This window comes from Panulirus ornatus, chromosome 18 (assembly GCF_036320965.1).
Source record: "Panulirus ornatus isolate Po-2019 chromosome 18, ASM3632096v1, whole genome shotgun sequence".
Classification (NCBI taxonomy): domain Eukaryota; kingdom Metazoa; phylum Arthropoda; class Malacostraca; order Decapoda; family Palinuridae; genus Panulirus; species Panulirus ornatus.
The window spans coordinates 50,511,004-50,525,954 of record NC_092241.1 but is presented as its reverse complement, the minus strand read 5'-3'; the positions used below and the strand labels follow the sequence as shown (position 1 = coordinate 50,525,954).

The 14,951-nt window shown below is 39.9% G+C and overlaps 1 protein-coding gene across 7 annotated transcripts in view; it reads right to left on the bottom strand.

Moving 5' to 3' along the window:
- The window catches only part of LOC139755074 (uncharacterized), a 72,844-nt gene that overhangs the window by 26,856 nt on the left and 31,037 nt on the right, over positions 1-14,951 (bottom strand). For 5 of the 7 annotated variants that reach the window (XM_071673146.1, XM_071673143.1, XM_071673145.1 and 2 more), the window contains 2 exons: positions 11,631-11,810; positions 6,254-6,384 (listed from right to left, as the gene is read on the bottom strand). In XM_071673146.1, coding sequence (XP_071529247.1) covers positions 6,254-6,384; positions 11,631-11,810 — 311 coding nt within the window. The remainder of the gene's footprint in view (positions 1-6,253; positions 6,385-11,630; positions 11,811-14,951) is intronic. The other 2 variants (XM_071673149.1, XM_071673150.1) reach the window with 1 other exon arrangement.

The window sequence follows — 14,951 nt, the reverse complement described above, 5'->3', positions numbered from 1 at the left end:
AAAGATATGAAATGACATACTTAAGAAGTTATTACCCAAAGGGGCAAATCTCACTAGCACACCAATAGAGAAGTTCCCAAGCCTGCTGTCGTTTCACCACACCTTGCAGATTTAACTAAGTATGATTACAGTGTTATCCAGGAATCAGAGCATATTTTCCAAAGTATTCTAAGTGTGTCTGCTCCCTTCTACATGGTACTATACCAACATTTTCGATGTATTTTAGTAAAAAACATGCATACCTGTTAGTAAAAATTAATCACTTAAAACAAGAGGGGAACATCTTATACTAAAAAGCCTTTTAATTTGAAATCCATTCATTGTCATGGTCTGGGCTTTTCCTAGACTAGGTATAAGAGTTTAAGGTGATCATAGAACAGCTTACTTCCGAGGGCTTTTAGGGTGTTCATACTTGCTGCCTTCATCCATTCCTGTCGCCATTCCACCACACATGAAATAGCACGTGGGGAGTGCTCATCCTCCTTGAAGACTCAGATTGGGGTGTCCAATTGTGTGTGGATGTAACCAAGATGAGAAAAAAGTAGAGATAGGTAGCATGTTTGAGGAAAGGAACCTCAATGTTTTGGCTCCGAGTGAAATGAAGCTCAAGGGTAAAGGGGAAGAATGGTCTGGGAATATCTTGGGAGTAAAGTCAGGGGTTGGTGAGAGGACAAGAGCAAAGGAAGGTGTAGCACTACTCCTGAAACAGGAGTGGGAGTATGTGATATAGTGTAAGAAAGTAAACTCTAGATTAATATGGGTAAAACCGAAAGTGGATGGAGAGAAATAGGTGATTATTGGTGCCTATGCACCTGGTCACGAGAAGAAAGATCATGAGAGGCAAGTGTTTTGGGAGCAGCTGAGCGAGTGTGTTAGCAGTTTTGATGCACAAAACTGGGTTATAGTGATGGGTGATTTGAATGCAAAGGTGAGTAACGTAGCAGTTGAGGCTATAATTGGCATACATGGGGTGTTCAGTGCTGTAAATGGAAATGGTGAAGAGCTTGTAGGTTTGTATGCTGAAAAGGACAGGTGATTGGGAATACCTGGTTTAAAAAGAAAGATACATATAAGTATATGTATGTAAGTAGGAGAGATGGCCAGTGTTAATGGATTACGTGTTAACTGATAGGCACATGAAAGAGACTTTTGGATGCAATTGTGGAGACGGGAAGTCTGATCATTATCTTGTGGAGACGAAGGTGAAGATTTGTACAGGTTTTCAGAAAAGAAGAGAGAATGTTGGGGTGAAAAGAGTGGTGAGAGTAAGACAGCTTGGAAAGGAGACTCGTGTGAGGAAGTATCAGGAGAGATTGAGTGCAGAGTAGAAAAAGGTGATAGCAAATGACATAAGGGGAGTGGGGGAGGAATGGTATGTATCTAGGGAAGCAGTGATGGCTTGTGCAAAAGATGCTTGTGGCATGAGAAGTGTGGGAGGTGGGCAGATTTGAAAGGGTAGTGAGTGGTGGGATAAAGAAGTAAGGTAGTTAGTGAAAAAAGAAGAGAAAGGCATTTGGATGATTTTTGCAAGGAAGTAGTGCAAATGACTGGGAGATGTATAAAAGAAAGAGGCAGGCCATCAAGAGAAAGGTGTAAAAGGTGAAAAAAAGGGCAAATGAGAGTTGGGGTGAGAGAGTATCATTAAACTTTAGGGAGGATAAAAAGGTGTTTTGGAAGGAGGTAAATAAAGTGCGTAAGACAAGAGGACAAATGGGAACATCATTGAAGGGGGCTAATGAGGATGTAATATGTAGTGGGGAGGTGAGAAGAGGGAGTGAGAATTTTAAAGGTTTGTTGAATGTGTTTGATGATAGAGTGGCAAATGTAGGGTGTTTTGGTCGAGGTGGTGTGCATAGTGAGAGAGTCAGGGAGACTGGTTTGGTAAACAGAGAAACAGTAGTGAAAGCTCTGCAGAAGATGAAAGCTGGCAAGGCAGCAGGTTTGGATGTTAATGCAGTGGAATTTATTAGAAAAGGGGGTGACTGTGTTGTTGACTGGTTGGTAAGGATATTCAATGTATGTATGGTTCATGGTAAAGTGCCTGAGGATTGGTGGTATGTGCCTAGTGCCATTGTACAAAGGCAAAGGGGATAAAGGTGAGTGTTCAAATTACAGAGGTATAAGTTTGTTGAGTATTCCTGGGGCCTGGATGTGGAAAGGGAGCTGTGGTTTTGGTGCATTACACATGACAGCTAGAGACTGAGTGTGAATGAATGTGGCCTTTGTTGTCTTTTCCTAGTGCTACCTCTCTCTCTTTCTCTCCACCCATGCTATTTCATAGGAGGCGGGGGAATGGATGAAGGCAGCAAGTATGAATATAAAGATGAGTGTTCAAATTACAGACGTATAAGTTTGTTGAGTATTCCCGGGGCCTGGATGTGGAAAGGGAGCTGCGGTTTCGGTGCATTACACATGACAGCTAGAGACTGTGTGTGAATGACTGTGGCCTTTGTTGTCTTTTCCTAGTGCTACCTCTCTCTCTTTCTCTCCACCCATGCTATTTCATAGGAGGCGGGGGAATGGATGACGGCAGCAAGTATGAACATGTACATGTGTATATATATACATATATGTCTGTGCATGTATATGTATTTATAAGTTCCTACGAGTCCACGGGGAAATAAAACACGATAAGTTCCCAATTGCACTTTTGTGTAATAATCACATCAGGGGAGATACAAGAAAGAAATGTATATGTACATATGCATTGAAATTTTTAAGTATGTATATATGCATGTGTGGGCATTTATGTATATACAAGTGTATGTGGATGGGTTTGGGCCATTCTTTCGTCTGTTTCCTTGCACTACCTTGCTAACGCGGGAGACATCGATTAAGTATCATAACATACCAATGTACATAATCATACTTGCTCGCCCTCGTCCATTCCCAGTGCAACCCCGCCCCACAGGAAATAACATCATCACCCTCAGCAACAGCAAGGCTGAGCCAGGAAATAGATGAAGAACTGCCATATCTGCTCAAGCTCATACTTTAGCTGTCATAAGTAATGCACCAAAACCACAGCTCCACATCCACATCTAGGCCTCACAAACCTTTCCATGGTTTACCCCAGACGTTTCACAAGCCCTGGTTCAGTCCAGTGACACCACGTCAACCCTGGTATACCACATCATCCCAATTCACTCTCTTCCATGAGTGCCTTTCACCCTCCTGCATGTTCAGACTCCAACAGCTCAAGATCATTTTCACTCCATCCTTCCACCTCCAATTTGGTCTCCCACTTCTCCATGTTCCCTCCACTTCTGACATATATATCCTCTTTGTCAACCTATCCTCACTCATTCTCTCCATATGTCCATACCACTTCAAAACACCCTCTCCTGCTCTCTAAATCACACTTTCTATTACCACACATCTCTCTTACCCTTTCATTACTTACTCGATAAAACCACCTCACACCACATATTGTCCTCAAGCATTTCATTTCCAACACATCCACCCTCCGCCATTCAACCTTATCTTTTGCCAATGCTTCACAACCATATAATATTGTTGAAACTACTATTCCTTCAAACATAGCCATTTTTGCTCTCTGAGATAACATTCTCTCTTTCCACACATTCTTCATTGCTCCCAGAACGTTCCCCCCCACCCCCATCCATGACTCACTTCTACTTCCATGTTTCTATTCACTGCTAAGTCCACTCCCAGATATCTAAAATTATTCACTTCCTCCAATTTTTCTCCATTCAAACTCACATCCCCACAAACTGGTCCCTCAACCCTGCTAAACCTGATAACCTTGCTCTTATTCACATTTACTCTCAATTTTCTCCTTTCACACACTTTTCGAAACTCAGTCATCAACAGTAGCTTCTCACTTAAATCAGCCACCAGTGCTCTGTCATCATGAGATGGCCTTCATTATGACCTTTAGTCACCCTTAATGTCTCAGCTAAAAAAAGGGGGTAAACACACAGCAAAAATATTTTCTGTGGCTTGTAAGGAATGAAAGAGACATCTGTATGCTAATAATTGTACTATAAATCAGCAGGATCTCTAAATTGAGGCAGGTAAAGTTAGATCAACTGATGTTTGCCACTTTCTCCCACGAGAACATTAAGTGAAGTCAGCCACCAATGAAGGTTTAAGAATATGTCACTTTCATTACCAGGGTGGCAAAGTTGCCCAAGGCTTCAATGCATTCACCCAAATGATATAAAAAAAAAAAAGTGGGGGGCTTACTTACCCCTCACAATATCAGGCAGTGATATGCAACATCATACTACCATGACAAGTAAGAAAAACCTTTGGAGTTTGCTTATTCTTTTTATGAAAAATTTCACGAACTCCCTGGAAAATAGTTATTTCAAACTTGTAAGCGGTGACACAATCACTCTTGTAATGATGTAACAAAAGTATGAAACACATAACAGCACACTCATTCTTCTGGTAACATCAAATGGCTGAAGTTATACATCATATGATGACTCCAAGTAACAGTATAACCAACTGCATCTGACTAAGTTTCATTTAGATGCAATTTGTAACTGGGAATACAAACTCTATCCCATGCCAAGGTAAAAGCTTTTTTTTTTTTCTTCTTTTTTGCTTTGTCGCTGTCTCCCGCGTTTGCGAGGTAGCGCAAGGAAACAGACGAAAGAAATGGCCCAACCCACCCCCATACACATGTATATACATACGTCCACACACGCAAATATACATACCTACACAGCTTTCCATGGTTTACCCCAGACGCTTCACATGCCCTGATTCAATCCACTGACAGCACATCAACCTCGGTATACCACATCGATCCAATTCACTCTATTCCTTGCCCTCCTTTCACCCTCCTGCATGTTCAGGCCCCGATCACACAAAATCTTTTTCACTCCATCTTTCCACTTCCAATTTGGTCTCCCACTTCTCGTTCCCTCCACCTCCGACACATATATCCTCTTGGTCAATCTTTCCTCACTCATTCTCTCCATGTGCCCAAACCATTTCAAAACACCCTCTTCTGCTCTCTCAACCACGCTCTTTTTATTTCCACACATCTCTCTTACCCTTACGTTACTTACTCGATCAAACCACCTCACACCACACATTGTCCTCAAACATCTCATTTCCAGCACATCCATCCTCCTGCGCACAACTCTATCCATAGCCAACGCCTCGCAACCATACAACATTGTTGGAACCACTATTCCTTCAAACATACCCATTTTTGCTTTCCGACATAATGTTCTCAACTTCCACACATTCTTCAAGGCTCCCAGGATTTTCGCCCCTTCCCCCACCCTATGATCCACTTCCGCTTCCATGGTTCCATCCGCTGCCAGATCCACTCCCAGATATCTAAAACACTTTACTTCCTCCAGTTTTTCTCCATTCAAACTTACCTCCCAATTGACTTGACCCTCAACCCTACTGTACCTAATAACCTTGCTCTTATTCACATTTACTCTTAACTTTCTTCTTTCACACACTTTACCAAACTCAGTCACCAGCTTCTGCAGTTTCTCACATGAATCAGCCACCAGCGCTGTATCATCAGCGAACAACAACTGACTCACTTCCCAAGCTCTCTCATCCCCAACAGACTTCATACTTGCCCCTCTTTCCAAAACTCTTGCATTTACCTCCCTAACAACCCCATCCGTAAACAAGTTAAACAACCATGGAGACATCACACACCCCTGCCGCAAACCTACATTCACTGAGAACCAATCACTTTCCTCTCTTCCTACACGTACACATGCCTTACATCCTCGATAAAAACTTTTCACTGCTTCTAACAACTTGCCTCCCACACCATATATTCTTAATACCTTCCACGAAGCATCTCTATCAACTCTATCATATGCCTTCTCCAGATCCATAAATGCTACATACAAATCCATTTGCTTTTATAAGTATTTCTCACATACATTCTTCAAAGCAAACACCTGATCCACACATCCTCTACCACTTCTGAAACCACACTGCTCTTCCCCAATCTGATGCTCTGTACATGCCTTCACCCTCTCAATCAATACCCTCCCATATAATTTACCAGCTTTTTACATAATATAATTCTTTTCATTTTCCAATTTTGAAATGAGGGTAGGGGTGAGGGATGCTTTTGTTACTGCTGCACAGAAAGGATTAAAATGCATGGTTTAAGGACTACTCAAAAAAGGTTAGAGACCCATTAAACAAAGAAGCATCTTCAACATTACCAACCAATACATAAATCAATGCATGCAGACATAAATATACAGTACTGTATGCACAAATAACACCTTACCCATCATAAGCACTGTCACGAAGTTTCCTTGCTTGAAGGTAACCATTTTTATTTATGAAGTCCGGCTTTTCAACATCTTCATTATCTGTCCACTGCAATTTGTAGGACCCTGGCCCATGTCGTTCAGTAACCTACAAGCAATAATTTCTTTCATGTTTAGGAATACTACATAAAATAAATGGGTTATAGAAGGCCTGTTTGCCAATGACAAAGTTATCTGCCAAATAATATGCTAACACTAAATATATTTCTGTTCTAGCCGAGTTTTAGATAATGTTCAAAAGCTCCCTCTTCAGCCTCCACTTCCCTCAGCAAAAACATCCAGCAAGATAAAGAATGGAAGAAATGCCAGCCAGGCAATGCTGAAGTAAAACAAACATTAAATTTCAGAAATGATGAAAAAAATACTACTACCGTCTACACACATTTATGCTGATTTGGTAACCGGTAACAAATCTATTAAGAGCCATCTTTCCCACACAGAAATGAAAGAAAACAAGGTAATGCACATATTTTTTGTCACTATATTCATCTGGCAAATACCTGTCTAACTAATCTTAAAGATATCTATATTTTTCACATTGGAACAAAATCTGATACAAGGGTCTATATAATTATCAACATTTTCACAAATACACAATATGAGCACATATTCTCATGACTGCTATAATCATATATCAGCATTTGAGTGGATGGGCCATTCTTCATCTGTTTCCTGACGCTACCTCACTGATGCGGGAAACAACAATCATTTAGCAGATAAAAAAAGGGGGAAAATGGAGGAAATGTGTATTAAAAGATTGCTGGAGCATATGGGACTGCCCGAAGCAATCTCTATGATAAAGAAAAGGAGAAGAACTGATGCTTACAGCCAAGATATATGGGGGTTAAGTTATGGTTATGTTTGTCTTGGAGTCATCAAGCCAGGAAATACTTAGAAAAGTCAAGAGTCTCACAGGAAAGGTAGAATTCAGTGGAATATTTATCAAACATGACACACATCCAAGAAAGAGAGGGAGAAAAGCAAAGAGTACAGTCACAAGAAAACTAAAGATGCCATACATGGGAAGAGAGTGTAGCAGCTCCACTAAAACTGCAAAGGGGGAAGGAGTGTTGGGAGATGGTAATGTCAAACCAAAAGTAAAATATTCAGGTGTTGATGAGGTAATAGTTAGTAGTAAAGAAGTGGAATTAGTGGTAAAGAAGTGGAATTCATGGATCATAAAAGGGAAAAAGCAATATCATTGGAGTTGTGGGAACTAAGCTTACCAAAGTGATAAGCTATCACCTGTTCTCCCCGGAGGGATACATGATGGTAAGAGGGGGAAAAAAGCAAAGGATGGGAAGCATTAGCCCCCTTCATAAAACTGGGCCTGAAATTTTAGAAAATAGCAAAAGAAGGCCCATTCAGACTATATAATGGGAATAGTAACAGTCAGGAGAAGCAGCATTTTATAATCCTTCAAAAACCTGTGATGAACCAGAACAAATATACAATAACAACAATGAAAGAACTATTTATTAAGATGGTGCATGAAGCCGTGAAACAAACACCTCTTAGATATGGTAAAATACTGATAAGAGAGACAGACAGACACGAATCTATAAGTGCATACATGAAAATTTCAAACACCAACATGTCATGGAGCACACTAGGATGAAAGAGTGATACACCATCACTGCTAAATCTTACCATTGAAAACATTATACAAAACACCAATGTGGCAATGAGTGATCATCGAATGTTCAGGTTTGAATATGTGCTAAAAGAGGACATATGAGCAAAAGTGAAACAGGAAATAAAGAAAAGATATAATCATGGAAACTACACAAACCTCAATAATTTCTATGGTAAGTAGATAGGGAAATGGAATTCAGTAGCCTAAAACCAAGGGCTCTGTGGTGAGAGCTTCTGTGATATTTACAATAAAGTAGAGGTAGGGAACTTCAAGCCTCAAACACAAAGAGAATGATAAGGAGAAAGGAAAGATTTACTAAACTATGTCAAAAATCTAAATGGTGTTAAAAAGGAGCTTTGAGATGTGCACTTGTGATCCTATAGATGGCACTCCAGCTGACAAGCAAAAGCAATGTATAAGAAAGCACAGAATGAATCTTGCAGGATAAGAAAGGTGGTACAAAGAAACTTTGTAAGGGATATTGTGGACAAAGCAGCTGGGAATTTAGAAATTTTCCATAAACTCAAGTGTTAGTTATCAGTTAAGGAGCAGCTACTCAGGTGAAGGGATTCATTGGAAAAATTTTGAAAAGGATGATGTAAGGATATGTGAGGAAATGAAAATCAAGTTCAAAAGTGTTCTCACAGTGGAAGACATTATAGCCCCAACACCAGTGAGAAGGAATGGGAAGACAGTTTTGGAAATCATTGTCATATCTAAAAAAAAAAAATGTTAACAATACCAAAATGACGACCCACACAAGGCTCAAGATCCTAATATTTCAACAAACATTTTAAAGATATGTGCATATGCACTAAATAGATAACTGTTCAAGATGTCACTGCAGAGAGGCAAAGTACCAAGGAAATGGATAGAGCAAACATCATACTTATATAAAAGAAAGGAGACCAAAAACAGGGTGTTGAAATACACACCTGTTACACTAACAAGCAAACAGATGATTTCTGACAAACGAATTTCCAGAGCGAGAGAGGCCATGGTTTTAGGGAAATGAGGTTATGTGAAACTACTCTCTCCAAGTTCTAGAGGAGAGTGAGCTCAGTCCTGGACAAAAGGTAAAACTGGATGGACTGTCTGCAACAAACATGAACACAAAGGCCATGAACAAACTAAAAGTTAATCAGAACAATTACTGATTAACTTACATGTGTAGTTCATGATATGTATGTTTTCCCCATATTCAACTATGAGATATTGGTTTAAATCAAGGTGTAAGACAGTGCTAACTTAAATATGCATTACTATTAAAACTTTATCTAGGTAGGCATGCCTTATTTTAGTTACCTTTGTCTTCTATCATTCACACTTTGGTTCTCTCCCTATCACTCTTGGGAAAAATACTCATTTAGATTTGTATTACTGTACCAAATACCTTGACTTCATACTTTATTCATTTCGCATTTTTTGTATTGTTTTCATAACATAGCAATTTATCCTTAATAATGTCTTCATAATGGTTGTTCTGAAATATTCTCAGGTTAACCATTCCATTGCATCTTTTCATTGCTATTTAGCTTTACAAATGCTTTTCCATATCCCTCTCTTTTTTCCTCCACAATCAATTGTAGCTCAAGATCATCCTTTGTTTTACCCAATCCTAATTCAGGCTGCACCCAGTAGGCACTATTAGGGCAGCGAGGACAACATTGCAACCATCCCATTGTATCTATTTGTTGTTCTTGACTTTGACAAATGCTGTTATATGTTCCACAACCCCATTCTTTTATCTACATAATCAATGGAAGCTTAGGATTATCCTTTGTTATAATCAATCCTGTTTCAGGGTGCACCAGGCCCGTACTACTTTGGTGGTCAGGACAACACTAAGTAGCCAACTGAGCTCTGCGAGTGGCTTCTGTTAAGTAAAATACCATTTTAACAGACTAACCATGAATAAGTGGGATCTGTTAAGATGCCAAACTCCATTACATCCTGAATTTTTCTCCAGGAGCACAAAGGAAATTGCAAATGAATTTGTAAACTATAAACTGATACTGGTCCAGCAATGATACTTTGGTCTGCAAGGCACCCTTCCGAGACTAGGGATTTTCAGGAGTTAAGAGACTACGGAGAATCAGAACGAAATGGCTCCTTGGTCACCTGGAGTCACCTGAATCACCTCGTCAGAAATGGGGTACACGAGATGCAAGCAAGCATCCTCATGCTCATGATGCTCATTTACTTTCACCTTTTCTGCACTGCTAAGGTTTTCCTATACCTCTTAGCAACACTCATTAATCAGGCTGAAAGTACCCTATTAAATATCCCTGACTGCCTAAACTACAATATGAAACACTAGATGTTTGGTACCTGTAATATCTTGGCCCTACCAAGGCATTTTGGGTGGTAAATGAGAAACTAAAACACTAACCAACTTAGAGTGTATGTTACTCTGAAGGTAGTATGAATGCAGTTCCTCACAAATAAAAAACTGAAACCTTATATCAACTAAGTCAGGGTCAAATGTCTGGGGTCCACATTGTTAAAGTGCTAAGGGCACATACCTTCCCCAACAGAAAGTTGAGGCTAATTCAAAACGAAGAGTTTGAGGATGGGGAAAAGCCAAGGGAATTCATGAAAAGGTCTATTAGGCCTATTGTAGATAGGGTGCTGTGGTGCTAGTGCATTACCCATGACAGTTCAAGAATGGATGTGAGCAAATGAGAAATTTCTTCATCTGTTCCTGGCACTACCTTGCTAACATAGGAAATGGCAAACAAGAGTGAAAGAAAAGATTGTACATGTGCATATGTATAAGGTAACTGTTCATTTGTTCCTGATAACAAGCCACAGTAGGAAATGCAACTATCAAAAAAGAGCACAACACATAGAGAACTGGCTTGGTTAACCAAAATGAGCTTATTGCCACCATAATGTGACAGTTATACTGCTGACATCTGACACCATTGTCTCTCCAGCAATTTCAATTCTCAAAAGAGAAAAATAAGTACAGTAATTACAATTTCTCTCTTGTACACTATATATAAAGAATAGCAATAGTGATCAAGCACCAAGAATAGCAGGAACCAAGGTGGAGACATCATTCATACATCATGGCATGCCAGTTAAGCAAGTACTATGAATGACTGGGGCTTGCTGAGCTTCACTACTTCAGCTTCATTGTGATGTAATGGGCCTAGTCAGGTTATTATGTGCTTGTTTAGCCTTGTGGATATTCATCCACAAATTCAATATCTCATTGTAGTCAAAGGAGTTATCATGGATTTGCCACATTGAGTGCTCTATCAGACACTTAACTGTGCTCTGTCCTTTGGGGAAAAATCTATATTTTCAAGTTGTATATACACAAGATCTTTCCACCCCATTTTGTTGTACCAGATAACACCTCCAGTCCACTAGATTACAGTATAACATCTAGAATTTTTCACTGAATCTTTATTAGAGGAATTGCAAGTAATTCAAAAATGTAATACAACACTATATCAATCCACGAAATTTTCGTGCAAATGTGTTCTCTACAACTTAAAATTGACCGATATTCATCATACATACCAGACAAGAACTTGAAAAAAATTTATTACATTCATCTAGTTGTAATCAACTCATTCTCAATTACATAACTAAATGACTTTTAATCAAACAAAATAAAGTAGCTTCTAGTACTATATGATTAATCAGTCCGTAAATCTGAAGAATTAATAAGTGCAAAATCTCACCTCAAAGTTGTGTCCACGGAAAGGCTCAGGCAATACAAGAAGAATATCAAAGCATGCCTCATCAGAGACTGCTGTACCTTCAAAACCACTCCCCGAGTGCTGGAAAAAGGCACCCCGAAGCAGTTCACACTTACACTCATTCATTTTTTCCTTTACAGCCACCAGAAACTCATTCAGTACCTGAAAAAGTAAAACGCATCTAGTGGATAGAAACAAATTAACATATAACAATTCATGGAGATATGGAAAAATTAATGTACCTTTTGTCAATACCAGCTTCTGGGGCTCATCCCTAACCCCATAACTTGGTCTCGATTAAAGCTGCTTTATTGCCTGCTAATCATTGAGGCTCTTTAAGACCACAGCCAGCAGCCTACATAAAATATAAGTGTCTAGCCAATCAGGAAGACTTAGATGTTCATCAACTCTTTCGGAGCTACTGGTAACGATCTACGCTGATCTAGCACAATGCTATGAGTATCAATCCAGGCACATTATTTCCCAACAGAGCTGAATTCTGCATGCATTATAGGCTGTATAGGCTGTATTGGCTGGCTAAACAAAGGACAAGTCACCGGAGCTGCCTGAAGACTTCAATAACCTGCTAGTGACCATGGAAGGTGGTTGTGTGCACATTGTTACCCATAGTGCCCATCACGGCATCTATACTGTCTGTACTTTGGATTTGTCAATCCAGTATCTCATGTGTTTTTCCTTAATTAAGAATGATCAACTCTCAATTTATATGAAAAATAGTGGTTCTGATAGTTTTTGTGCATCACATACACAATAAAATAATTTGGGTATCCATGTTCAACCAGCCCTTATTTCTTCCGATGGTTATGCTCTGAAAAAATTCAAACAAAGAGAAACTGCATACAGCACAACAATAAGGAAAAATGGGATGTGTAATACAAGGCAAGATATAATGTCCTAAATGTATCAACCAGATTTTCATCATATTAGTACATTAGGAATTAACAAAGATTAACAGATACATCATGTAAGAAGTTTGGGTCATTACACCATGGTGTTGAGAGGACCAAAGCACTTTGAATTTTCTCTGCATTCTTCTTTAAGTTGTGGATTACAAACTCACTAAGATTGTAAACATGCCCAAGCACTGATGCTCCCTCACCAGCATCAGTACTTTGAGATTTTTAGCTTCATTTCTAAAGTCAGAGATTTTCTTCAATGTAACATCTGGTTCTGGGGTAGATATTGCTAGACTTTTAAATGCCATTCTAATTAACACAAACACAGTGGGTTGCAGGAAATCACAACTGCAGGTATATCCAAATCATAAAAACTGCAGGTCCACTCACAATGGTGGAAATGGCAAGACCAACCCACTGGCAGGAACTTGGTGATCTCAACCCAGGAACACTTCATCCACCATCTCTAATTAGTTTTGGAGCAATTTCTACCACACTCATCTGCATAGTAGCAAATTTTGACCACATAAAAAGAGGGACTGGTAGAATCAAGTTCCTTACAGAATAGCAAAATCACATACCGTGATCCTTTACATAGCAAAGATGTGTGTACATTCACTGGCCAGTCCAGATGATATGATCTTCATAAACTTGGAATGGCTACATCTTAACTCATAAGTGATTTTCTTTCACCTTTTCATCAAACAAGTTTTTACGCAAACCAGAGACATAAAAATATCACTTGCACTATGAGAGGGTAAAGGACAGTCTTCAAATTTTCTTTGGATTAAGCCGTCATAACAAGTAGTGGTGATGTGAGGAGATGGAGTGAGTATTTTGAAGGTTTGTTGAATGGGTTTGATGATAGAGTGGCAAATATAGGGTGTTTTGGTCGAGGTGGTATGCAAAGTGAGAGGGTTAGGGAAAATGATTTGGTAAACAGAGAAGAGGTAGTAAAAGCTTTGCGGAAGATGAAAGCCGGCAAGGCAGCAGGTTTGGATGGTATTGCAGTGGAATTTATTAAAAAAGGGGGTGACTGTATTGTTGACTGGTTGGTAAGGTTATTTAATGTATGTATGACTCATGGTGAGGTGCCTGAGGATTGGCGGAATGCGCGCATAGTGCCATTGTACAAAGGCAAAGGGGATAAGAGTGAGTGCTCAAATTACAGAGGTATAAGTTTGTTGAGTATTCCCGGTAAATTATATGGGAGGGTATTGATTGAGAGGGTGAAGGCATGTACAGAGCATCAGATTGGGGAAGAGCAGTGTGGTTTCAGAAGTAGTAGAGGATGTGTGGATCAGGTGTTTGCTTTGAAGAATGTATGCGAGAAATACTTAGAAAAGCATATGGATTTGTATGTAGCATTTATGGATCTGGAGAAGGCATATGATAGAGTTGATAGAGAGGCTCTGTGGAAGGTATTAAGAATATATGGAGTGGGGGCAAGTTGTTAGAAGCAGTGAAAAATTTTTATCGAGGATGTAAGGCATGTGTACGGGTAGGAAGAGAGGAAAGTGATTGGTTCCCAGTGAATGTAGGTTTGCGGCAGGGGTGTGTGATGTCTCCAAGGTTGTTTAATTTGTTTATGGATGGGGTTATTAGGGAGGTGAATGCAAGAGTTTTGGAAAGAGGGGCAAGTATGAAGTCAGTTGTGGATGAGAGAGCTTGGGAAGTGAGTCAGTTGTTGTTCGCTGATGATACAGCGCTGGTGGCTGATTCATGTGAGAAACTGCAGAAGCTGGTGACTGAGTTTGGTAAAGTGTGTGAAAGAAGAAAGTTAAGAGTAAATGTGAATAAGAGCAAGGTTACTAGGTACAGTAGGGTTGAGGGTCAAGTCAATTGGGAGGTAAGTTTGAATGGAGAAAAACTGGAGGAAGTAAAGTGTTTTAGATATCTGGGAGTGGATCTGGCAGCGGATGGAACCATGGAAGCGGAAGTGAATCATAGGGTGGGGGAGGGGGCGAAAATCCTGGGAGCCTTGAAGAATGTGTGGAAGTCGAGAACATTATGTCGGAAAGCAAAAATGGGTATGTTTGAAGGAATAGTGGTTCCAACAATGTTGTATGGTTGCGAGGCGTGGGCTATGGATAGAGTTGTGCGCAGGAGGGTGCATGTGCTGGAAATGAGATGTTTGAGGACAATGTGTGGTGTGAGGTGGTTTGACCGAGTAAGTAATGTAAGGGTAAGAGAGATGTGCGGAAATAAAAAGAGCGTGGTTGAGAGAGCAGAAGAGGGTGTTTTGAAATGGTTTGGGCACATGGAGAGAATGAGTGAGGAAAGATTGACCAAGAGGATATATGTGTCGGAGGTGGAGGGAACAAGGAGAAGTGGGAGACCAAATTGGAGGAGGAAAGATGGAGTGAAAAAGATTTTGTGTGATCGG